The 25,694-nt window shown below is 43.7% G+C and overlaps 1 protein-coding gene across 9 annotated transcripts in view; it reads left to right on the forward strand.

The window, feature by feature from the left end:
• LOC106610235 (type II inositol 3,4-bisphosphate 4-phosphatase) overlaps positions 1-25,694 on the forward strand; it is a 188,340-nt gene that overhangs the window by 69,856 nt on the left and 92,790 nt on the right. For 5 of the 9 annotated variants that reach the window (XM_045722771.2, XM_045722772.2, XM_045722775.2 and 2 more), the window contains 2 exons: positions 12,412-12,491; positions 22,850-22,900. In XM_045722771.2, the coding sequence (XP_045578727.2) occupies positions 12,412-12,491; positions 22,850-22,900 (131 nt within the window). Of the gene's footprint in view, positions 1-6,444; positions 7,020-12,411; positions 12,492-22,849; positions 22,901-25,694 lie in introns of those variants that run through there. The other 4 variants (XM_045722773.2, XM_045722780.2, XM_045722782.2 and 1 more) reach the window with 3 other exon arrangements.

The raw sequence follows: 25,694 nt of genomic DNA on the forward strand, positions 1-25,694 counted from the left end.
TGCGTTTTGGTCCTCCATTTCTACCAACGACAACTGTGACACATGGGCTTTAAAGATATGTTTCCAAAGCTGGCAGTGGTCTAAGCATGGGCAGTTTCCCCACAAACATACATTTAATTCTGACAAACATACAATTTAAGCTTTTCGCTCAATCACTTGAGCGTTAGTTGATGGGATACAGTTGAAGTCGGAAGTTTACGTACACCTTAGCCAAATACATTTAAACTCAGTTTTTCACAATTCCTGACATTTAATCCTAGTAAAGATTCCCTGTCTTAGGTCAGTTAGGATGACTACTTTACTTTAAGAATGTGAAATGTCAGAAAAATAGTAGCAAGAATGATTTATTTCAGCTTTTATTTCTTTCATCAGATTCCCAGTGGGTCAGAAGTTTACATACACTCAATTAGTATTTGGTAGCATTGCCTTTAAATTGTTTAACTTGGGTCAAACATTTTGGGTAGCCTTCCACAAGCTTCCCACAATAAGTTGGGTGAATTTTTGCCCATTCCTCCTGACAGAGCTGGTGTAACTAAGTCAGGTTTGTAGGCCTCCTTGCTCGCACACGGTTTTTCAGTTCTGCCCACACATTTTCTATAGTATTGAGGTCAGGGCTTTTTGATGGCCACTCCAATAGCTTGAATTTGTTGTCCTTAAGCCATTTTGCCACAACTTTGGAAGCATGCTTGGGGTCATTGTCCATTAGGAAGACCCATTTGCGACCAAACTTAAACTTACCGACTGATGTCTTGAGATGTTGCTTCAATATATCCACAATTTTCCTTCCTCATCTTCACAAGGTCCTTTGCTGTTGTTCTGGGATTGATTTGCAATTTATCGCACCAAAGTACGTTCATCTCTAGGCGTCTCCTTCCTGAGCGGTATGACGGCTGCGTGGTCCCATGGTGTTTATACTTGCGTGCTATTGTTTGTACAGATGAATGTGGTACCTTCAGGCGTTAGAAATACCTCCCAAGGATGAACCAGACTTGTGGAGGTTACAATTTGTTTTCTGAGGTCTTGGCTGATTTCTTTTGATTTCCCCATGATGTCAAGCAAAGAGGCACTGAGTTTGAAGGTAGGCCTTGAAATACATCCACAGGTACACCTCCAATCGACTCAAATTATGTCAATTAGCCTATCAGAAGCTTCTAAATGACAAATTACGTGTCCTGCACAAAGTAGATGTGTCATAAGCATAGTAAGGGACAGACCAAGGCGCAGCGGGTATAGTGCTCATCTTCTTTCTTTAATTAGAGTGAACACTCAAACAAAATAAACAAACGACCAAACCGTTCCGTAAGGCACACGGCTATACAGAAAACAACCACCCACAAACCCAAAGGAAAAAAGAGCTGCCTAAGTATGGCTTCCAATCAGAGACAACGGAAGACACCTGCCTCTGATTGGAAACCATACTCGGCCCCACATAGAAAACGAACATAGAAAATGAAAACTAGAACAAATCCCCTCTAAATAAACCAACCCCAAAACACACAAAAACCACACCACCTGCCACGCCCTGACCATACTACAATGACAAATGACCCCTTTACTGGTCAGGACGTGACAAGATGTCCTAACTGACTTGCCAAAACTATAGTTTGTTAACAAGAAATTTGTGGAGTGGTTGAAAAACGAGTTTTAATGACTTCCGACTTCAACTGTATTTGCATATCTCTCTCAGTGACTGTTGTCTTTCATGGTTGCTGTCACTGACCCAGTAACTCACGTCTCCAGTTACTTTGTGATTGGCAGAGTTTTGATCTGCTAGCGTTTTGAAACGAGACCGTTTTCTTCTTCATTTGAAGGAATTCTTGTTTAATCGTTTGAAGGCAGACTGCTCAGTGGGAGTCTGGGAGTAAAGATAGTCTACACTATTATTGAGCAGCCTGTTTATCCCATGTAACGGCCGATAACTGTTATATTAAATATGAAAGGCTTCATTCTTTCTCTTTTTCTAAATCAGACACAATATGAATTCATAGATCAACTGTATTTGTACGTGATGGCAGACTCAATGGAATGAATATAAATTGTATTCCAAGTTGCCGCTGCGGCCCTTGATGGGCTTCAGAATTGGGTTTTCATAACCGATACAAATATGAATTGAAAAATGGATAGGTAAATATGTGGTGAAAAGAAAATGATACCTGATCGTTTGGCCAGAACTCCCGGTCATTAAACAGCCTGACACTGCAGAAACAGACACAGTACACTACTGAGAACGAAGACTGTTGATGCTATGATGTCATTCACGCTCCGCTGTAGCACTGAAACCGTGGCGATGGGGACGGTAGAGGGGCTGGGAAGGAGGAGCTTAGTCTGATGGCTGACCTGTTATTTGGGATCAAAGGGGAAGGGAGGACAAGCCGTGCAAAGAGGGAGGGAAACGATGGGCTCGCTCAAGCATGACACCCCTCCTCCAGGGTGTGTGTGTGTGTGTGTGTGTGTGTGTGTGTGTGTGTGTGTGTGTGTGTACAGGACAAAAAAACATTGTGCAAACAGTACCAGTTTATGTACAGTACGAAGGTGTTTAGATGTGAGCAAGTGTGTGTATGTTTTTTAATCACAGTGATTCCAGCCGATATTCAACACAGTCCATTGAGTTCCTTTAAAAGGCTCTGTAAAACCAGTGAGATCAGTATACAGTCCATACAAGTTGATGGTAGTGGAAAAGTTTCCCTTTTTGTGGTTTCAGGGTGACCTTTCTATGACCCAGTGTTGGAGCTGTCTATTTTAAAAGCTGCCCTAGTTGACTCATTTGGCCAGGGTGTGTGTGTGTGTGTGTGTGTGTGTGTGTGTGTGTGTGTGTGTGTGTGTGTGTGTGTGTGTGTGTGTGTGTGTGTGTGTGTGTGTGTGTGTGTGTGTGTGTGTGTGTGTGTGTGTGTGTGTGTGTGTGTGTGTGTGTGTTGTCTGTCTACGATATGTGTACCTGTGAGTGTTGATAAGCTGTGTGGTTTTCTTTCTGCTGGTATTACTGTCTCCCATGGTAACATGGCACATTAAACCTGTTTAATCCACGCCTGAGCTCAGATCAGTCAACAGACTCAGTGTGTTTGTATGTTGTTGCAGAACATGTGTGTGTTGGGGTGTTTGTGAGTCTCTCTCTAGGTTTCTTTCCATCTGTCGACAGTGTAATTGTGTCTGCCTGTCTGTGGCTCTGAGTGTGTCTGTGCAGTGCAGTTCTGTCTGTCTGTGATGTTGGGTGTGTCTGTGCAGCTCTGTCTGTCTGTGATGTTGGGTGTGTCTGTGCAGTTCTGTCTGTCTGTGATGTTGGGTGTGTCTGTGCAGTGCAGTTCTGTCTGTCTGTGATGTTGGGTGTGTCTGTGCAGTTCTGTCTGTCAGTGATGTTGGGTGTGTCTGTGCAGTTCTGTCTGTCTGTGATGTTGGGTGTGTCTGTGCAGTGCAGTTCTGTCTGTCTGTCTGTGATGTTGGGTGTGTCTGTGCAGTTCTGTCTGTCTGTGATGTTGGGTGTGTCTGTGCAGTGCAGTTCAGTCTGTGATGTTGGGTGTGTCTGTGCAGTGCAGTTCTGTCTGTCTGTGATGTTGGGTGTGTCTGTGCAGTTCTGTCTGTCAGTGATGTTGGGTGTGTCTGTGCAGTTCTGTCTGTCTGTGATGTTGGGTGTGTCTGTGCAGTGCAGTTCTGTCTGTCTGTGATGTTGGGTGTGTCTGTGCAGTTCTGTCTGTCTGTGATTTTGGGTGTGTCTGTGCAGTTCTGTCTGTCTGTGATGTTGGGTGTGTCTGTGCAGTGCAGTTCTGTCTGTGATGTTGGGTGTGTCTGCAGCTCTGTCTGCCTGTGTTTTTTTTGTGTATTTTCTGGGTGAGTCTTGCATTAGTCATAAGTGATGTCAACAGAAGCTTTGTGTCATTCGTATGGATGTTGTTTCAGAACGTGAGTTTGTGTGAGTGTGAGCACCACTATACACCACTCTTGGTTATACCCTTTGCCGTTTCACCAGGGTCTCATGTTAATTCCAGCAGCCATAATACATGATTCCCCCTTCAGCTCTCTGAGTCATGAGCTGTCAATGAGAGGTGTGACTTGAGCGTCTCTCTCTCTCTCTCTCGACGTCCACGTCCTCGGCGCCCGGGGAACAGTGGGTTAACTGCCTTGCTCATGGGCAAGCGGCAGGTTTTTACCTTGTCATGGGAAAATATGTTTACATTGCCAAAGCAAGGCTATGTGCACTGAGTCTGTACATAGTGAAAGATGTCCTTCATTTTGGGTCAGTCACAGTGATCAGGTATTCTGCCACTGTGTACTCTCTGTTTAGGGCCAAATAGAATTCTAGTTTGCTCTGTTTTTTGGTGAATTCTTTCCAATGTGTCAAGTAATTATCTTTTTGTTTTCTTGTGATTTGGTTGGGTCTAATTGTGTTGCTGTCCTGGGGCTCTGTGGGGTCTGTTTGGGTTTGTGAACAGAGCCCCAGGACCCGCTTGCTTAGGGGACTCTTCTCCAGGTTTATTTCTCTGTAGGTGATGGCTTTGTTATGGAAAGTTTGGGAATTGCTTCATTTTAGGTGATTGAAGAATTTAACGTCTCTTTTCTGGATTTTGATAATTAGCGGGTATCGGCCTAATTCCGCTCTGCATGCGTTATTTGGTGTTTTACGTTGTACATGGAGGATATTTTTGCAGAATTCTGCATGCAGTCTCTCAATTTGGTGTTTGTCCCATTTTGTGAATTCTTGGTTGGTGAGCGGACCCCAGACCTCACAACCATGAAGGGCAATGGGTTCTATAACTAATTCAAGTATTTTTTGCCAGATCCTAATTGCTATGTCAAATCTTGCCTTGTCTCCCACAAAGATGTGAACGATCTGAAAGTTACCTGTGGGGCTGATGTTTAGGCCGAGGTATGTATAGTTTTTTTGTGTGCTCTAGGGCAATGGTGTCTAGATGGAATTTGTATTTGTGGTCCTGGGAACTGGACCTTTTTTTTTTTAGAACACCCTTGTTTTTGCCATACTGAGATTTACTGTCAGGGCCCAGGTCTGACAGAATCTGTGCAGAATATCTAGGTGCTGCTGTAGGCCCTCCTTGGTTGGGGACAGAAGCACCAGATCATCAGAAAACAGTAGACATTTGACTTCAGATTCTAGTAGGGTGAGGCCGGTTGCTGCAGACTGTTCTAGTGCCCTCGCCAATTCTTTGATATATATGTTGAAGAGGGTGGCGCTTAAGCTGCATCCCTGTCTCATCCTCTAGCCCTGAGGAAAGAAATGGGTGTGTTTTTTGCCAATTTTAACAGCACACTTGTTGTTTGTGTACATGGATTTTATAATGTCGTATGTTTTCATGCATTCATCCACTTTTCATGCATTTGTGTAGCAGACCCTCATGCCAAATTGAGTCAAAAGCTTTTTTTTAAATCAACAAAGCATGAGAAGACTTTGCCTTTGTTTTGGTTTGTTTGTTTGTCAATTAGGTTGTGCAGGGTGAATATGTGGTCTGTTATTTGGTAAAAAGCCAATTTGACATTTGCTCAGGATGTTGTTTTCGCTGAAGATATGTACAAGTCTGCTGTTAATGATAAGGCAGAGGATTTTCCCAAGGTTGCTGTTGACGCATATCGCACGGTAGTTATTTTGGGGATTGGGGTGATCAGTCCTTGGTTCCAAATATTGGGGAAGATGCCAGAGCTGAGGATGATGTTAAAGAGCTTAAGTATAGCCAATTAGATTTTGTGGTCTGTGTATTTGATCATTTCATTTAGGATACCATCAACACCACAGGTCTTTTTGGGTTGGAGGGTTTGTATTTTGTCTTGTAGTTCATTCAATGTAATTGGAGAATCCAGTGGGTTCTGGTAGTCTTTAGTAGATGATTCTAGGATTTGTATTTGATCATGTACAGTATATGGTTTTGCTGTTTATTCTTTGTTGAAGAGCCAAAAAGATTGGAGAAGTGGTTTATCCACACATCTCTGTATTGGATAGATAATTTTCTCAGAAGTGGTTCGATTCTATGGATTCTTCAATTACATTGAGCTTATTTCTGACGAGCTGTTTCATCTTTTTCCGTAGTGTATTTCTGTATTAGTGATTCACCATAGTGAAGCTGTAGGCTCAGGTTTTCTACTACGAGGTTTACACCTTCACTATTAAAGTGAAACATTTTGTCCAGGAAATTGTCGAGAAGGGATTGAATTTGTTTTTTGGTAGATTTCCACACTACTCTCCTTCCATCTATAGCATTTCTTAATATTATTCAGCTCTGGCTTTGATGCCTCATGATTGAGCAAAGCTCTGTTCAAGTAGAGTGTGATTTTGCTGTGATCTGATAGGGGTGTCAGTGGACTGACTGTGAATGCTCTCTCTTTCCCCTCTCTCTCTTTCCCCTCTCTCTCTCTTTCGCCTCTCTCTTTCTCCTCTCTTTCCATTGCCCTCTCTCTGTCTCGCCCTCTCTCGCTCTATTTCCCCTCTCTCTCTCGTTCCCCTCTCTCTCTCTCGTTCCCCTCTCTCTCTCTCTCGTTCCCCTGCCTCCTCTCTCTCTCTTTCCTCTCTCTCTAACTATGACTGTTTTGCTTTCTTCCTCTCTCTTCCACACCGTCAGACTCTCAGAATCTCTCTTTCCTTCTGTCTTGCATGCTTTCATTTTCTCTCCACTTGCCTCTGTCTCTCGCTCGCTCTCTCTTCCTCCTCCCCCTCTCCCTCCCTCCTTCCTTCTCGCTGGTCGCGCCAGCCGCCAAGCAGCAGCCCACAGCAGCAGCGGTTGCGGCAGTCACTCTCTTTCCTTTCAGTCTGTCCTCAGACAGTTTTCGCTGTGTGAGTGTGTGTGTGTGAGTGTGTGTGTGCTGCTCGTGAGTGAGTGTGTGTGTGTACCTGCTGGTATGCACCAGAGGGGAGCGGGGAAAGGGGTGTGGATATAGCGTTACGCGGACTACAGGAGACTGTGTATACGGAGGATATGAAGGGAGAATACTCCGGAGAACAGTGAGTAGAGGGACTACTCAACCCTCTCTGTAGCCCAGCTCTGTCTCTGTCTGGGGAAGACTGGCCACAATACTGGGGGAATGTAAGTGGCTTCCTCCTCTTAGCTTTACTGTGTGTGTGTGTGTGTGTGTGTGTGTGTGTGTGTGTGTGTGTGTGTGTGTGTGTGTGTGTGTGTGTGTGTGTGTGTGTGTGTGTGTGTGTGTGTGTGTGTGTGTGTGTGTGTGTGTGTGTGTGTGTGTGTGTGTGTGGTAGTTTTTGATTACATAGTTTTTGATTACATTTGTGCCTGCTTGATAGTGTGTGTGTAGCCTTTGTGCAGTTTACAATACAATACATGTGTTGTATGATTATGACTAATCCCTGCAGTAATGGAGAGCACCAGAGGACAACTATCCACCCACAACACACATACATCTGTATACTAAATTCATACAGGACACACACACACAGTTATTCTCCCAGCTGTGTCCAGTTGGCAATGCACTGTCACCCCCAGTATAGGAGGTTCAATAGAACTAGGGTACTGGAGGAAGACCATTTAGCCCAGCTATGTAATAGAGGGGAAGCGCTGGCCTTCAGCACTCCAAACACTACCTTGACCTGCCCATGTTTGTTATCTTGTGTTGTGTGCTAGACAAACTGTTTGCAATGCTACTTTCTGTTGACGAAGGAGTGGGTGTGATCTGTGGGCGTGATCTGTGGGCGTGACCTGTGGGCGTGATCTGTGTGTGTGATGTGTGTGTTTGCTGCTGGGGGGGGGAAGAGTGTGTGATGCAGTTTTTATAGAAGTGGGGGGTTGTTTTGCGAGTGTGTTGGTCTATTCTTTATAGGAGAATGTGTGTGTGTGTGCGCGTGTGCACACGCTTGTGTGTGTTAGCAAGAGTGCTGTGTGATGGGTGATCTGCCGTGTTCCTTTTTAAAAGACAGCAAAGGAGAGCATAGATCTAAAGTTTCTTTCTACCCCTGAACATGAGTGGGGCAAAGAGTGAGGAGAGATGTCGAGAGAAAGGGAGCGAGAGAGAAAGAGAGAAAGGGAGCGAGAGGGCGATCGGAGTGAGACCATCATAATCAGTCCTCCCTGATGCTGGAAGAGAATGAATGAAGAGCATCATTTGTCTCCCTCTCTTTTTCCCATCTCCTTCTCTTCTTATTTTCTTTGATCCTGTGTTAGATTCCAGCTCCCTGGAGCTTCATTACATTTTAAGCTGTAGTCGTGAAGACTTAGAAAATGATGCTAAGGAATGGATTTCCGTGGCTATTTACCATACGGCCCGTTTTGGACCAGGTAATGACTACATGCGTTAGAGTGCGTTCCAAATAGCACCCTATTCCCTATACAGTGCACTACTTTTGATAGTGCTCTGTTCAAAAGTAGTGCACTATATCGGGAACAGGGTGCCTTTTGGAACGCAAAGAGTGCATAGGGATATTATAATGGTCAACCTCAAGCTGTTTTTCTGAGAAACCCCCTATTCCAGCTCTTATTAGTGACTGTTGTGCACAGTGCAGCCATTTGAGAGTGCTGTGTTCTCCCCCCTGTTGGAACAGTCATCTGTAATGTATGTGAATGCGTCCCAAATGGCACCCTATGCCCTATTTAGTACACTACTTTTGACCCAAATAGTGCACTAGGGAAAAGGATGCCATTTGGGATGCAAAATGTCTCCACAGGTCTTTGGCCTTGTGTCGGGTTCTGTCTAGCAGGGTGCTGTGTTAGAAGAATGGTTCAGTGTATGGCTGTTAGGAGCCCATAGGGCTCTGGGCTGTAGCAGTGTGGTGTTGTTCTGTGTGTGTGTGTGTGTGTGTGTGTGTGTGTGTGTGTGTGTGTGTGTGTGTGTGTGTGTGTGTGTGTGTGTGTGTGTGTGTGTGTGTGTGTGTGTGTGTGTGTGTGTGTGTGTGTGTGTGTGTGTGTGTGTGTGTTTTCAGGAAAAGGCTCTGGGGGGAAATAATGGATCAAAGGTCAGCAGACAGGATGTGCCCTTTTTTATCAGATACAGGGGGACTGCTCAGGGCGAGGAGTGGGACAAGATGAAGGAGAGCGAGAGTGATGGGGAGAGTGTGATAGAGAGAGTTGTAGAGGGAGAGTTGTAGGGAAGAGAGAGTAGAAGAGTTGTGGGGGGGAGAGTGAGGGAGGTAGGAGGAGAGAGAGAGCGGGTGGTAGGGGGAGAGAGTTGTAGGGGGAGAGGTAGAGAGAGTTGTAGGGAGAGAGAGAGAATGCACTCGGGAGGGAGGGAGGGAGGTAACAAAATGCAAGACTTGAACAAAAGTTGATGTCAACCCAAATCGATATCTCATTACATCCAAACTAGGAACCATATACAGGGTCAGCGTGGCTGGCTAAGAGCTGTCCTGAGCTTGTCCCATCGTCCCGTGGTGCGCTATAGTAGGAATGGCAGCTCTGGGGGCATTCTCTCCTCTCGCTCTCTCTCGCTCTTTCTCTGTATTTGTCTCTTCCTGTCCACACACGCTTATCCACCTGGGGATATCATATAACATTTGACCCTGTCATTAGAACCCTGCCGTGTGACAGAGGACAAGTGCCGATGACAGAGGAGGAACTCTGGAACGACAGGGTCCAATTGTATGAGGGGTTACTGATACAGTATGTGCCCTGTGTAATGTCCATGAACATTTTAACACTATTGTCTTAAAAACCCTCTACTAAGCTATAGGGAATTGTTTTAAGAAGGTAATATTGGGCCTCCCGAGTGGTGCACTGCATCGCAGTGCTAGCTGTGCCACTACAGATTCTGGGTTCGAGTCCAGGCTCTGTCGCAGCCGGACGCGACTGGGATGCCCATGGGGCGGCGCACAATTGGCCCAGCGTCGTCTGGGTTAGGGAGGGTTTGGCCGGGAGGGATATCCTTGTCTCATCGCGCACTAGCGACTCCTGTGGCGGGCCGGGCGTGGTGCACGCTGACCAGGTCGCCAGGTGTACGGTGTTTCCTCCGACGCATTGGTGCGGTTGGCTTCCTGGTTGGATGGGCATTGTGTCAAGAAGTAGTGTGGCTTGGTTGGGTTGTGTTTCGGAGGACGCATGTTTTAGTAGAACTGAGATGAACAGATGTCTTAGTAGAACTATGAGATGAACAGATATCTTAGTAGAACTATGAGATGAACAGATGTCTTAGTAGAACTATGAGATGAACAGATGTCTTAGTAGAACTCTGAGATGAACAGATGTGTTAGTAGAACTATGAGATGAACAGATGTCTTAGTAGAACTCTGAGATGAACAGATGTCTTAGTAGAACTATGAGATGAACAGATGTCTTAGTAGAACTCTGAGATGAACAGATGTCTTAGTAGAACTATGAGATGAACAGATGTCTTAGTAGAACTATGAGATGAACAGATGTCTTAGTAGAACTATGAGATGAACAGATGTCTTAGTAGAACTATGAAATGAACAGATGTCTTAGTAGAACTATGAGATGAACAGATGTCTTAGTAGAACTATGAGATGAACAGATGTCTTAGTAGAACTGAGATGAACAGATGTCTTAGTAGAACTGAGATGAACAGATGTCTTAGTAGAACTATGAGATGAACAGATGTCTTAGTAGAACTGAGATGAACAGATGTCTTAGTAGAACTATGAAATGAACAGATGTCTTAGTAGAACTATGAAATGAACAGATGTCTTAGTAGAACTATGAGATGAACAGATGTCTTAGATGTATTTTCTCTGTACTTTTCTCTGACATGTTCCAGTCTGTTTGTAATTCAGAGCATTGAGACTAAACGCTAAACTATTGGCTCAGCAGAAAAGGTTAAGCGTTTAGAACAAAGGCCTTGAGTGGCAGACAAGTAGAGTCCCAATATCACAGGATCTGAGACAGTGAAAAAGCACACACACACACACACACACACACACACACACACACACACACACACACACACACACACACACACACACACACACACACACACACACACACACACACACACACTTAGCCTCATTATCTACATAAGAATAGAGTTGTTAATTAATTGTGGATTAATTATTGTGGGGGTTGGCCTTTGTTTTTGTCTTAACTCAGACTGTGTGTGTGTGTGTGTGTGTGTGTGTGTGTGTGTGTGTGTGTGTGTGTGTGTGTGTGTGTGTGTGTGTGTGTGTGTGTGTGTGTGTGTGTGTGTGTGTGTGTGTGTGTAGTAGAGCATCTCTTGGCGTGGTGAGCTCGGTGCCCACCTGCTCTAATGTAACAAAGAGAGTGAGTGTCTGTTAGGCAAACGGCGTGTGTCAGGCAGACGGGACACGGTGTGTGTGTGTGACAGAGAGATATTCACATCAAGCCTGCAGCACCTAGGTGTCCTCAGCAGTGTGTGTGCGTCCGTGAGCTTTCTTGGTCAGGAACCCCTTTGACTGGGGATGTTCTCTGTATAAATGGAGTAGAAAGCCTAGGCCTGGTCTTGTTTTAGAACAGTGGGGTTTTTAAAGGGGCAATGTTGAAACAATAGCACAGTAGATCCCCGCCCCTGTTTTGGTAAAAGCTGAGGGATGCGGCTGGAGAAATGTAACCACTCTCAAATAGTGTTGGTTTACGTTTACTTTGTTTTACAAACTAAAGTCTCATGTAAGTGGTCAGCTGCTCAGTTAAGTTCTGGGTCCATACGTGATAAGATGAAGAGATGCTAGAACGAGGAGCGGAACCAGAACGAGGAGCTCTTTGCAAGTTACTGGCAAGTCTGTGGGCCGAATATCCCCTCCCCTTACCAGATTTAAAAGATGCTAACATCTGCGAAATTGGTCCAAATAACAAGTGACGAAAAACTCAAACACCGAACTAATGCTGCTTGGTATCTCACTCATCCCGTTCTGTCATGATAGCTCTACCAAATGTCCACGAGAGAATAGAGTAAAACAAGCTTATATTCTGGGTTCTGATGGGGTACAACAGCTGAACTAAGCTCATGAGGCTTTTAGAAGATATATTCTTCCAGAATCAATGGGTATATATCATTCATTTAATGGATGTAGTAACTGCAGATTGTCCCTTTTTAATTGGAGAGGCTTTACAGCAAGGCAGAGATTGAGTTTGCTGTTGGGTGGGTTCGCAATAGTTTTTTTCTAAGGTGTCTTTCCAGCGTTTCACCTGTTTCTGTGCATCCAAGAGGCACAGCAAAGGTATTTGATATATTGCAGCCTACTCCGGTGTGCTTTGAATAAATTGTTGATTTTGTAGCAATGTAGGCAGGGCAGTCAGAGTGCGGCTTGAACCCGCAACTCTGAGGGTAAAGCACACTACCACCTGTGCCATAAAGGTCGACCTCTTGGCAGGAGCGTAATACACTCACCTATAGGTCGCCAGCAGTATCAGTAAATGTCCATTCGGATTTCAATACTAATGCTAATTAGCTGTAAGATGACTTGAATGCTATCATCATGCTAATGATTGGCTGTTAACTGACTTGATGTATGCTACTAAACTAGCATGCTAACGCCTGACTGCTGTCTTTGTTCTCTGTCCACAGAGCAGTTTCCTGGGCAGCGCTACGTTCTCCGTTAGCGAACTGCTAAGGTCAAAGGACGATCAGCTGACCCTCAATCTAAGGTGAGTGAACATTGCTCTCTCCTCTTTCTCAACTCTACCTCTCTCTCAACTCTACCTCTTTCTCAACTCTACCTCTTTCTCAACTCTACCTCTCTCCTCTTTCTCAACTCTACCTCTCTCCTCTTTTTCAACTCTACCTCTCTCTCAACTCTAACTCTTTCTCAACTCTACCTCTCTCCTCTTTCTCAACTCTACCTCTCTCCTCTTTCTCAACTCTACCTCTCTCTCAGCTCTACCTCTTTCTCAAATCTACCTCTCTCCTCTTTCTCAACTCTACCTCTTTCTCAACTCTACCTCTCTCTCAACTCTACCTCTTTCTCAACTCTACCTCTCTCTCAACTCTACCTCTCTCTCAACTCTACCTCTTTCTCAACTCTACCTCTCTCCTCTTTCTCAACTCTACCTCTCTCTCAGCTCTACCTCTTTCTCAACTCTACCTCTCTCCTCTTTCTCAACTCTACCTCTCTCTCAACTCTACCTCTTTCTCAACTCTACCTCTCTCCTCTTTCTCAACTCTACCTCTTTCTCAACTCTACCTCTTTCTCAAATCTACCACTCTCCTCTTTCTCAACTCCTTTCTCTTTCTTTCTTTCTTTCTTTCTTTCTTTCTTTCTTTCTTTCTTTCTTTCTTTCTTTCTTTCTTTCTTTCTTTCTTTCTTTCTTTCTTTCTTTCTTTCTTTCTTTCTTTCTTTCTCAACTCTCAGACCCTGAATGCCTTTGCACTGCTCTTAATGGTTTTCTTTGATGGGTAATTGATGGTTGGAAGCCAGTGCTGATCTCTTTGTGGCAGCAGTCTCTTGTTCTGCACTCTTGTTTTTTTCCCTCCTAACCACTGAAGGTTAAAGTCAAATATTTTTGAATAGATGTGGGTAGCTATATTTTCTATACATGGACTTTAAAGTAAGACTAACTCTTCAATAGAACTTGTTTTTATCTCTTGATCTTACCTTTTAACTGATCTTGTTGGTTTTCTTGTCCTGATGTTTGGAGGCTAGTTTTATTCTTGTTCTCTCCACAGGCTTTAAAGTAAGACTAACTCTTCAGTTGTTGGACCTTCAAACGTCTGTATTTTTCTGTATATTGTTATAATCCAAGGGCCTTAGCAACCATGGTATTGGAATGATGCAAGTAGTTGCCTGCCCTATTTGCCAGACAACCCAGGGCTAGACAATGCACATGTTTTGTTAGCTGGTCAATTACATGGTATCAGAGGGCAGGGCAGGTTATCTGGCTGTGTGTGGGGGTGGATCTACCATTTCTGGCCTGGTGGAGGGAAACGGAAACAAGTTTGCATTAAGAATGTGGAAGTGGGCGTAGAGGTGTGGCAGGGCAAAGAGATTGAGAGAGCGGTTAAAAGAGAGAGACTGACGGAGAGACAGACAGAGAGAAAATAGTCAGAGACAAAGGATAATGTTGGTGAGAGCGAAAGAAAGAGAGAGCGAGAGAAAACACCTGGAGGATGATGGGAGGTCGGAGAGGTAGTTCCCATGGGAATAAAGACACCTGTTAGAACACAGAACACCCCCATACCAAACATGCATGTGTGTCATGTGGATAAAAAAAAAGCTGGTGAGAAAGAAAGTCAACAGTCTAGGTACTGAGATGCAATTATAAGCCTGGCTTGGCTGCTACTGCTACTGCTGCTGCTGCTACTGCTGCTACTTCAGTATAATCAGACAGACTGTGGGTTTTTCACTGAAAATGGGTTTTATTTCCCATTCTCTTTGGCCCTACTGTCTGCCCTTTCTCGCTCTCTTTTTCTCTTCTGTCGTTCTTTTCCCTCGCTCCGTTATTCTTTCTCATTTCCTGAAGGTGAGCACGGGTCCCTGGCCATAATTGTCACTGGTATGATTGACAGCGCTACTCGCCGCCACCAGGGAGGGAGATTATGCAGCTGGCGTGTGTGTGCATGTCTGTGTGTCTGTCTTTCTATGCGTCTGTCTTTCTGTGCAACAAGATCTCACGGTTGGACAATTTGACTTCAGATTCCGACGTTTGACAATGTTTGTCCAAACGTCAAATTTCGAAGTTGCTTCAAACGTCAAATTTCGACGTGTTTTGGACAGCCTGGGTTGCTCTGCTGCTATCGGCAGGGCCTTGCGGCTGGTTAAGTTTAGGCATTAATTCCAAATGGTTAAGTTAAGAGGTTAAGAGTTCAGGATTGGGATAGGGTTAAAACAAAAACAACTCCATGGTTAAGTTTAACCATTAATTCCGAATTGTTAAGGTTTGGGATAGCCCATCAGCCACTACCACCGTTCACAACACCCAAGCAGACTTGATGTAATAGTGCTCACCGTTGCCTCTAGTGGCCGATTTTGAAGGCATCTCCCGACATCCTGGGGACCTGGACTGATGTCTGATTTCGAAGTGGATCTTGAGTGACCTGGCTGTTCGTGTGTGTGTGTGTGTGTGTGTGTGTGTCTCTGTGTGTGTGTGTGTCTGAGCGCGTCCACTGTACTGCTAACAAACACCTCCAGCCAAGGCCTACAGCCAATGATTGATCCGTTTGATAATGCTGATTCTGATGAAAGGAGGGACAGGACGTCATTGTGGTGCTTTTTGCAAGCTAAAAGGCTACTCTGTGGCAATGTGTTCCCGTAAAGTGGAGGGAGAACGTTGACTGGCAGAGGGATATGTGTTGTCTTAGTGTTTGGCCCACCACGTTGCGCGCACACACACAGACCGCCTGTGGAGTGCACACACACACACACACACACACACACACACACACACACACACACACACACACACACACACACACACACACACACACACACACACACACACACACACACACACACACACACACCCTGTGCAGTGTCATTTTCTAATTGCACTGAACGAGGGATGAAAGAACACAGGAAAGTTCCTTTAATCCCCAATAGAAAGAGAGACAGGGCAACAAATCTACACTACCCTGTAAATTGAATTTGTGTCTGAAGAACATGGCCTTCCCAGGGCTGAGGGAGAGGGTGAACTTGTCATTTCTCTTCCACATAATACACTACTGAGACCTATCGATGTATGGGTTTGAGGTTTTGGGATGTTCTTTGTGGCGATTTTACCTCTCAAGTTTAAAACTCTTTAGCTTTTGAAAGAGTTTAGAAATATCAGTGTTACTTTCTTCATCCCCGGGTTGATCTCACAATGGTCAGCTTTAGAAGGAAGTCATTTTATTTGGTCAGCAGATACGCCCTTAAGGATGTGGTGGGAATGGCCCACAGCTGAAAGTCTATTCTGTACAGTGGAATACAAGGCAGCTACTGTAGTCCTCTGGAGACCAAACGCCTTGTTATACCAGTCAGGTGGTGTTATGTTGTTGTCTGATAGGATGGCCCAGATTCTTGGTTCCTCATGTCTCCCTATGGAAATTTACTCTTGCGCACGCTTACTCTCATTTGCATCTCTCTCGCTCTCTCACTCTCTCACTCTCTCTCACTCTCTCGCTCTCTCTCTCGCGCTCTTTATCCAATATGCTGTTTGGTTTGGTAGCTCATCCACTGAGGAGGAATTTTCAAAGGCGAAAGCAGCCATGAGTCTTTGTGATCCATCCTCTGTTGTTGGGTTCAAGCCAGTGATTCAGATTTTCTCCTACTCTCCAAGCCGCTCAAAGACAACAGCGCTGCTTTCGACTATGAGAACAGAGAACAGCAGGCATATGTATTCTACAGCTTGTTAAGAAGAGTCTACAGTTTGCTGTATGGAGGGTTGTTGTCAAGCAGTAGCTCAGTTTGCTAACAGAAAACGACTACCTTTCTCTACTGAGAGAAATTGGACAAATTTTCTTTCAGAAGACAGAACAGTTGTTCTCCCCTCAGAGCTGTTTGAAACCAGCTTGACATTGACGTAGTTCTCGTCTTAATAAGGTCTGGATTTACACGGGGTCCTTAAGCAAATATATATGTGAAATTGGTATTTGATGTTTGACCGGGGGAGTTTGTTTTTCCCTTCCACTTCTATGAAGTTCACCACCTAAGGGACATGGTTTTTATAGACAGGAGAAGTCGACGCTATTGAATTTGAACTCAAATCCTAAGGCTTCTTATTTCACACTCATTACTTCTTCATTTCATCTCTCGCTCTCTACCTCTATTTCTCTCTTTCTCTCTCTCAGCCTCAGCGAACGGAAGGGCTTTAATGTCAGGCTTGTTGGGATGTTTGTCACAAGTTGTTTGTTTCGCCCCCAGTCAGAACTGGGAGCGCATCCAGGTTGGATTTGGGTCACTTTTCTGCCGCTTTTTGACAGTGTCAGGTCCACTGACTGTGAAGGTCATTAACAGAGTGCCTTGTGAGGACCTGTCTCCTCCCTGTCTCCTCCCTGTCTCCACAAACCACTGATGTGATGGCGAGAGCAACTCACAATACAGCGTGCTGAGTGCACAAGCACAACAATGATTTAAAGGGATGGGCTGGATGAACTGTGGGTTTTGACCACGGTAAATACAGTGGGGACACACTCTCACTTTGGATTTATCCCTTTAAAGGGATGGGTTGGTTGATTTAGTGTCCTGGTCAGGGCGAACACAGCAAAAACGCCTTAGTTCTGGACTGAATGGATTTGCTTTGTTCTAGCTGTGGTGAACATGAGAAAGCCATATACTTCTATTTGAAGAGAAATGCAGTCTATAGCTTTGAGTGAAATGAAAACATCTTTCCATTCAAACGGTCGAGTTCGACTCAACCAGGTTCTATAGAAGCCATATTTCACCCATTCTTTAAAAGCATAGCAGTGTATAGAAACCTTGATGGATTCTGTTTTCCTAAAGGAGTAGATGGCTTGTAAAGAAAGTCAAACTGATTCAATGATTAAAGGAGTCACACGATACCGGAAGTACATGTGGACCAAATGGAGGTCAAAAGTCGTCACAAAATACATTCTCGTTGACATTCTCGTCTTTGTAATTTGTAATGCACTTCCTGTGTTCATAGTTTGTAGAACTTTGGTCATAGTTATTGTTGTTTCAAAAGTGAGGGCCATTTTCAACCTTGTTAAGGTCAGCTTCCTGTAAAGACCTGATTTAGGCTAGTCGAGTCGAGATGGGGACTCGAAAATAGCAACGGAAACAGGATGTAAACAGCAACAAAGACGTTGCAACCCAGGCCCTTTCAATAATGTATCCCTGGTTGTGTACACAGGGGAGAAGTTATCACCATTCCAGAGAGGAAGCCTGGTGTTCACCCTGTCAAAACACACACACACACACACACACACACACACACACACACACACACACACACACACACACACACACTAACAATTCACAGCAGTGTGTTTTGCATAAATGTAAAACTGAAAGCGCTAATATGCTAATAACGTTCTATTCTCCGTCTCCAACAACCAAAACAAATGTTTGGAAGGTTTGAATTCACATATCAAATTACCAAATAGACAACAGGAAGCTACTTCAAATCCTGGCAGACCATTCGGTGTGTCCATTAGCTGTCAGGACACTAGTCCTGGACAAAAATTGTTTTCTGTTGTGTTTACAGTGCAGAACTGTGTGCTAATGTAACTCTCAATGCAACACTGTAAACTCTGTGCAGACAAAACACTTAATGGAAATTGTCCATTGAACATGCTTTTCAGTCAAGGACTAGGTTTAATCGGTGTCCGGGAAACTGGCTTTGTGTCTTTACACCTTACTGCATTACAGGAAGTCTTGGACATATTTAACATCTCTCTCTCTCTCTCTCTCTCTCTCTCTCTCTCTCTCTCTCTCTCTCTCTCTCTCTCTTTTTTTTTCTCTCTCATATATATATCTCACCAGTTCACTGTCCCAGCACCATTCACTATCATCTCACCAGTTCACTGTCCCAGCACCATTCACTGTCATCTGTCACATCGGCCAAGCTTATCCCCAGATGCCCATGCCTTACTATCCACCCTCTGACTGGAAGCTGGTTTATCTGAACAGGGTAGAGAAGATGAACTGATCTGCTGAAATACAGCTCCAAGCATAAAGCCGACGTTTTTGCGGTGATGTCTGGTGAGGACCTGCCTTACAACAGGCCTACAAGCCCTCAGTGCAACCTCTCTCAGCCTATTGCAGACAGTCTGAGCACTGATGAAGGGATTGTGTGTTCCTGGTGTAACTTGGGCAGTTGTTGTTGCCATCCTGTACCTGTCCCGCAGGTGTGATGTTAAGATGTACCGATCCTGTGCAGGTGTTGTTACACGTGGTCTGCCACTGCGAGGACGATCAGCTGTCCGTCCTGTCTCCCTGTAGGGCTGTCTTAGGCGTCTCACAGTACGGACATTGCAATGTTTTGCCCTGGCCACATTTGCAGTCCTCATGCCTCCTTGCAGCATGCCTAAGGCACGTTCACACAGATGAGCAGGGACCCTGGGCATCTTTCTTTTGGTGTTTTTCAGAGTCAGTAGAAAGGCCTCATTAGTGTCCTAAGTTTTCATAACTGTGACCTTAATTGCCTACCATCTGTAAGCTGTTAGTGTCTTAACGACCGTTCCACAGGTGCATGTTCATTAACTGTTTATGGTTCATTGAACAAGCATGGGAAATGGTGTTTAAACCCTTTACAATGAAGATCTGTGAAATTATTTTGATTTTTACGAATTATCTTTGAAAGACAGGGTCCTGAAAAAGGGATGTTTCTTTTTTTTTGTTGCTGAGTTTATATATATATTTATATATATATATAAGAAAGAGATTATATGTATGTATGTATGTATGTATGTATGTATGTATGTATGTGTGTGTGTGTGCACACACACACACACACACACACTACCATTCAAAAGTTTGGGGTCACTTAGAATTTGTTTTAATAGAATGTGGGTTTGATTACAGGCTCAAAATGGCCAGAAACAAAGAACTCTCTTCTGAAACTCGTCAGTCTATTCTTGTTCTGAGAAATGAAACGGGATGCTGGCCTTCAAGGCAGAGTTCCTCTGTCCAGTGTCTGTGTTCTTTTACCCATCTTCATCTTTTTTTTTTCTTGGCCAGTCTGAGATATGGCTTTTTCTTCTGCCTAGAAGGCCAGCATCCTGGAGTCGCCTCTTCACTGTTGACGTTGAGACCTGTGTTTTGCGGGTACTATTTAATGAAGCTGCCATTTGAGGACTTGTGAGGTGTCTGTTTCTCAAACTAGACACTCTAATGTACTTGTCCTCTTGCTCAGTTGTGCACCGGGGCCTCCCACTCCTCTTTCTATTCTGGTTAGGGCCAGTTTGCGCTGTTCTGTGAAGGGACTAGTACACAGTGTTGTACGAGATCTTCAGTTTCTTGGCCATTTCTCGCATGGAATAGCCTTCATTTCTCAGAACAAGAATAGACGGACGAGTTTCAGAAGAAAGTTCTTTGTTTCTGGCCATTTTGAGCCTGTAATCGAACCCACAAATGCTGATGCTCCAGATACTCAACTAGTCTAAAGAAGGCCAGTTTTATTGCTTCATTAATCAGGACAACAGTTTTCAGCTGTGCTAACATAATTGCAAAAGGGTTTTCTAATGATCAATTAGCCTTTTTAAATGATAAACTTGGATTAGCTAACACAACGTGCCATTGGAACACCGGAGTGATGGTTGCTGATAATGGGCCTCTGTATGCCTATGTAGATATTCCATTAAAACTCTGCCGTTTCCAGCTACAATAGTCATTTACAACATTAACAATGTCTACACTGTATTTCTGATCAATTTCATGTTATTTTCAATGGACAAAAAACATGTGCTTTTCTTTCAAAAACAAGAACATTTCTCAGTGACCCCAAACTTTTGAACAGTAGTGTATATATTCTGACAACCTTTGGAAATACTAAGTGGGAGTCCCTCTGCTCTTTTTCATTCTATTCATCCCTCTGTCCCCACTCCCTCTCTTTTTCTCTCTCTTTCTCTCCCTCCTATCTCTCCCCTGCTCTCTCACTCCCCCTCTCCTTCTCTCTTCCCTTTCCCCCCCTCCTTCCCTCCCTCTCTCTCTCTCTGTCAAACGATATGACACACCACCAGTGTTGAACCCAGATTGGGGCTTCTGTCCTCTACAGTCATTAGCAAAAAGAGACAACACACAAACAAACATTTAGTTAGGAATAATGGAAGGAAAGGGAATAATTACAATTGTACAATACCAGATTAAATGTCTTTATTTATTCCTTTCTGGTTAATTTGATCTATTTGTCACCAGTGGATAGTGTGTGTCGTGTTTATAACAGAGGGGATGCACTGTAGGACAGAGCGGTGGAAGGGTGACTATTGGGAAGGCGTTTATCTGTCTTTTGCACATGGGGAGGACTATTTTGACTATGAAGCTGCCTGTGACTTCCTGTGTGTGGAATTGTCCAATAAAGTATGGTTAATGCTGCAGGAATGGGTTTGGAAGTCAGAGACACACACACACATTTAGATATACACATGTACGCGCATATACACATACACACACACAGCATTAAGTTTGTTTTGAAATGCACATATGGTCTCCACATTTCTCCCATTATTACCCAAAATGCACTTCTGTGCTGTTTCACTGCATAATCTAGAAGGTTCCCTCAAGGCTAGGAGTCCCATGGATAGAATATGAAAATAATGACCTAGACCAGAGATCCACCAAGGCACCAAATATGTTCATGCCAGATAAAATGAATCGCTTTCAGGCTGACACACACACACACACACACACACACACACACACACACACACACACACACACACACACACACTTGGGCTGAAATCCTGCTTTAATTACCGTTCATAAATAATCTGGGCTTTTCAAAAGTTGTCTAAAAAGAACATTCTGGATAATCCGGAACGTTCCAGTAGTGCCCAGAAACTCAACACGCATATTGAATAAGGTAATAGGTCTCATATAGAGTGAAGAAATAAGAAAATGGAGAGTTATATAGTGAACCAAAAAGACATAGGTGAATGTCAAAAAAGTATGTAGCTAGCAGGTTTACTAGTTCACGACAGTGAACAAACAGACTTGCTAGTTTAGCTTACCAAACCGTTAGTCCAAGCTTGCTATAATGAAAATCGAATTCAACAATGCCAATAATGTTTTCAATTCGACTTGAATTGAAAAATTAACTATAGCCATTGAATTCTAACATGCAAATATACTGTGCGTTATAGGGAAATAATGCACGCTCTGGAATGCCCTTCAAGCCATTTTGAAACACGTATTCAACAATGCCATGGTATAAATCTCGGTAGACATGGGACAAAAGGGGCTTAGAATGTAGGGGGACCCATCTGGGCCAAGTCCTTGTCTATTTGATGAGTGGGTTATAATTTTTTTATTTTTTTTTATTTCACCTTTATTTAACCAGGTAGGCAAGTTGAGAACAAGTTCTCATTTACAATTGCGACCTGGCCAAGATAAAGCAAAGCAGTTCGACAACATACAAAAACACAGAGTTACACATGGAGTAAAACAACATACAATCAATGATGCAGTAGAATAAAAAAATAAATAAAAAAAAATAATAATAATAATTAAAAAAATAAGACTATATACAATGTGAGCAAATGATGTGAGATAAGGGAGGTAAAGGCAAAAAAAAAATGCCATGGTGGCAAAGTAAATAAAGTATAGCAAGAAAAACACTGGAATGGTAGATTTGTAGTTTGAAGAAAGTTCAAAGATAAAATATAAATAATATGGTGCAAAGGAGCAAAATAAATAAAATAAATAAATACAGTAGGGGAAGAGGTAGTAGTTTGGGCTAAATTATAGATGGGCTATGTACTATAATGGGCTATAATGAGGACAACATGAAGGAGGGATCAAATCAGGATGTCTTGATGCCTGCCATTGGGGTCTCTTTTTTTTCTTTCTTCTCCACTTTGGAAGAGATTGTGGCCCTCCATCATTCCAGCACTCTGTAGAGGAGACGACGGGAGAACTGCAATCTTCGCTGCGCTCCTCTCCCAATACATCCCCACACCCAGGAAGGGAAGAGGGGTGGGGGGGGGGGGGGGTCATGTATAATATCCTGCCTTTATCCACTTTAATCTGTTTCTGACTGAAGCCCATAAAGAGCTAAGTCGTTTATTAGAGACAGGGTTCTGTCATGGAGCCTCAGTCCCTGATCCACCTCCTCACTCACCCCAAAACTGTTGAAGGTATCAGGGAGAGAGAGGGTTGACATTGAGCCCACATCCAGCCCAACAGTGCCTGATATCAGAGCTGTAGGCTGCATGACATGCAGCTCAACCTAGCTGCTCCACCACCACAACTACCTCATGGCTCTTGATTTCAGCCCGTCCCTGTTGCTCTTAGCTCCGCTGTTCCCTCCATTCTGTTCCACAGTCTCCCTTGATCTCGCACCTGGTTGTTGTATCATCTAGACCACATTGACAAAGTGCATAATGGTATTTCTATTGTTGCTTTGTTTGGCAGATTGCCCCTCTCTACTCCTGATCTCCACACGGACCCAGAGGAAGTGCAGAGGTAAAAAGCATCGGAGCCATGTTCTGCATTTGATGCATTTGATCTAGACTTCTGCATATGCTTTAACCATAGAAACATAATTAGTAGAAAGGTAAAAGCCCCATCAGACCACGCGTACTGATGAATGGTGATGGCAGGTCTAGTAATTCTATTATATGGCTTCGACCAGGGCTGATGCTGCTAACTTTGTTGGAAACAAAGGTTGACGTGAAGACAAGCTACTGTTTTAAAAGGTTTCAAACAAACAATGACTAACTAGGTCTGTTGTTCTTAATGTTTGGTCAGTCGTGTGTACGGATGGTGTAACAGCTTTGACATGCACCTCCCATTGGTTTAAAGGGCAACTCCGCCACTTTTCAACCTCATATTCATTATCTCCAGCACCATACCAGTGTCTACATGTGAAAACGCTGCGTTTCTATGATCTGTGGTTAAAAAAATAAGAAGAAAACTCCTAAAAATGCTTCTCTGTGACATCACAGGGTGCGATTTAAAAGTAAGAAAAACAGCAACGTTTCTAGCCAGTGGGCTTCACTCCAAATCTCATTGAAAATCACTGTTTCTATTTTTTGGGATGTCATCGGGTAGAACTTTTTAACTTTATATGTTTTCCTACAAAACGTAGAAATGCACCGTTTTCACATGTAGACACTGGTATTGTGCTGGCGATAATGAAAAGGAAGTTGAAAAGAGGTGGAAATACCCTTTAACGCCAAGGTCATATTGACACAGTGCAGAGCTAGTTATTAGCCACACACATACACACACTCGGGAGAGGAAAGCAAATTGCTGCAGTGCAGTTCTGATGAGCCCTCTGGTTGAAGGGAGTTAAGTTCAACTCAGCGTTCTGTCTCTCTAAGTCACTTTAACTATCTAAAATGTGTCTGACGTTTTGGCATGAATAAGGCCTTAACATTTGGATGACAGAGGTTTGAAAAGGTCTTAGCTGGCAGAGGATAGACGGAGAGGGCAGCCTCGTGGCGGAGGAGAGAATGAGAGGGCAAATGTTTCTATGATTACATGAGTCATAAAGTTGAATTAATGCCCCCTGGAATTTTGGCTTGTTTGTTTTGTTTGTGTGTGCATAATGTGTTGGTTAGGCAATATTATAAACTGGGTGGTTCGGGCCCTCAATGCTGATTGGCGTGGTATATCCAACTGTATACCATGGGTATGACAAAACATTTATTTTTACTGTTCTAATTACATTGGTAACCAGTTTATAATAACAATAAGGCACCTCGGGGGGTTGTTGTATATGGCCAATATAGCACGGCTAAGGGCTGTATCCAGGCACTCCACCTTGCGTCGTGCGTAAGAACAGCCCTTAGCCGTGGTATATTGGCCATATACCACACCTCCTCAGGCCTTATTGCTTAAATATACACTGAGTGAACAAAACATTAAGTACACCGGCTCTTTCCATGTGAATCCAGGTGAAATCTATGATCCGTTATTGATGTCACTTGTGAAATCCACTTCAATCAGTGTAGATGAAGGGGAGGAAACAGGTTAAAGAAGGATTTTTAAGCCTTGAGACAAATGAGAGCTGGATTGTGTATGTGTGCCGTTCAGAGGGTGAATGGACAAGACAAGATTTAAGTGCCTTTGAACAGGGTGTGGTAGCAGGCGTTTTTCACGCTCAACAGTTTCCTGTGTGTATCAAGAATGGTCCACCACCCAAAGGATATCGAGTCTGTTCTGAGAGCAAAATGGGGTGCAACTCAATATTAGGTGTTCCTAATGTTTTGTGCACTCGGTGTCAGGACAGCTGTACAAACAAGTGGTTTTGAAGTGTTTGAACTTGTGGTTTGTCTGCACCTGGGTGCCTTTTTTGCAGCACTGCAGGCATTGTGATACAGTCCCTTACCTATGGTGTCACCGTAGACATCAAAGTCATATTTTGTCAAAAAAAATTACTATGAAATGATACATTCCTTTTTTTTTGTCTTTCTGTTTATCTCTTAATTTTTTCTTTCTCTGTCGCTCTCTCTCTCTCTGACGCTCTCTCTCTCTGACGCTCTCTCTCTCTGTCGCTCTCTTTCTCTCTGTCACTCTCTCTCTCTCTGTTGCTCTCTCTCTCTCTCTGTCGCTCTCTGTCTGTCTCTGTGTCTCTCTCTCTATGTAGCTATCTGTAATTGTGTAATCAGTGACGCTGCTCATTCCAATCCGGTCAAATCTTAATGGGAAGCCTTCCTCAGAATCGAATGATTACTCAGAATCTAATCCCGGCGACTTTCCAGACCTTGAGAGGGAAGCCATGCGGAATGCAAACGGTTTCTCCTGTCGATACCAATGACCTGCACCAACAGCCTTCAACAGTGTGTGTGTGCCTTAAATCCTCTCTCTCTCCAAGGGGCATACGAGGAAACTACGTGCTCCTGCTCTTTAAAAGCCTAGCTTTGATTTCAGAGTCAAAGGTGACCTTTTGAGACCACGCTCTCCAGAATGACTTTGCTCCTCTTGGTGAGGCTTAAGTTGACAAACAAATGGGTCCGCACTCTAAAAGATGTCTCATAAAGCTTATTTCCTTTTTAGATTGCTTGAATTATTTTCACTGCAGTGAGGATAGCGTACACAGACGTTTCGGCTTTGCAGCCTTCTTCAGTGTGAGGCTTAAGTTTGACCATGAAGTATATTAAATGTGCTTTAGATAGGCGTGCGTGACCTTTGCAAACGTACTGCACTTTATTTGTTTATTATACAACGGGTGGGTCAAATCCTGAATGCTGATTGGTCTAAACCACATTCCAGCTGATATCTATGATGTTAAAATGACTTTTCACTCTGTTCC

This window comes from Salmo salar, chromosome 08 (genome assembly GCF_965601325.2).
Source record: "Salmo salar chromosome 08, fSalSal1, whole genome shotgun sequence".
Taxonomy (NCBI): domain Eukaryota; kingdom Metazoa; phylum Chordata; class Actinopteri; order Salmoniformes; family Salmonidae; genus Salmo; species Salmo salar.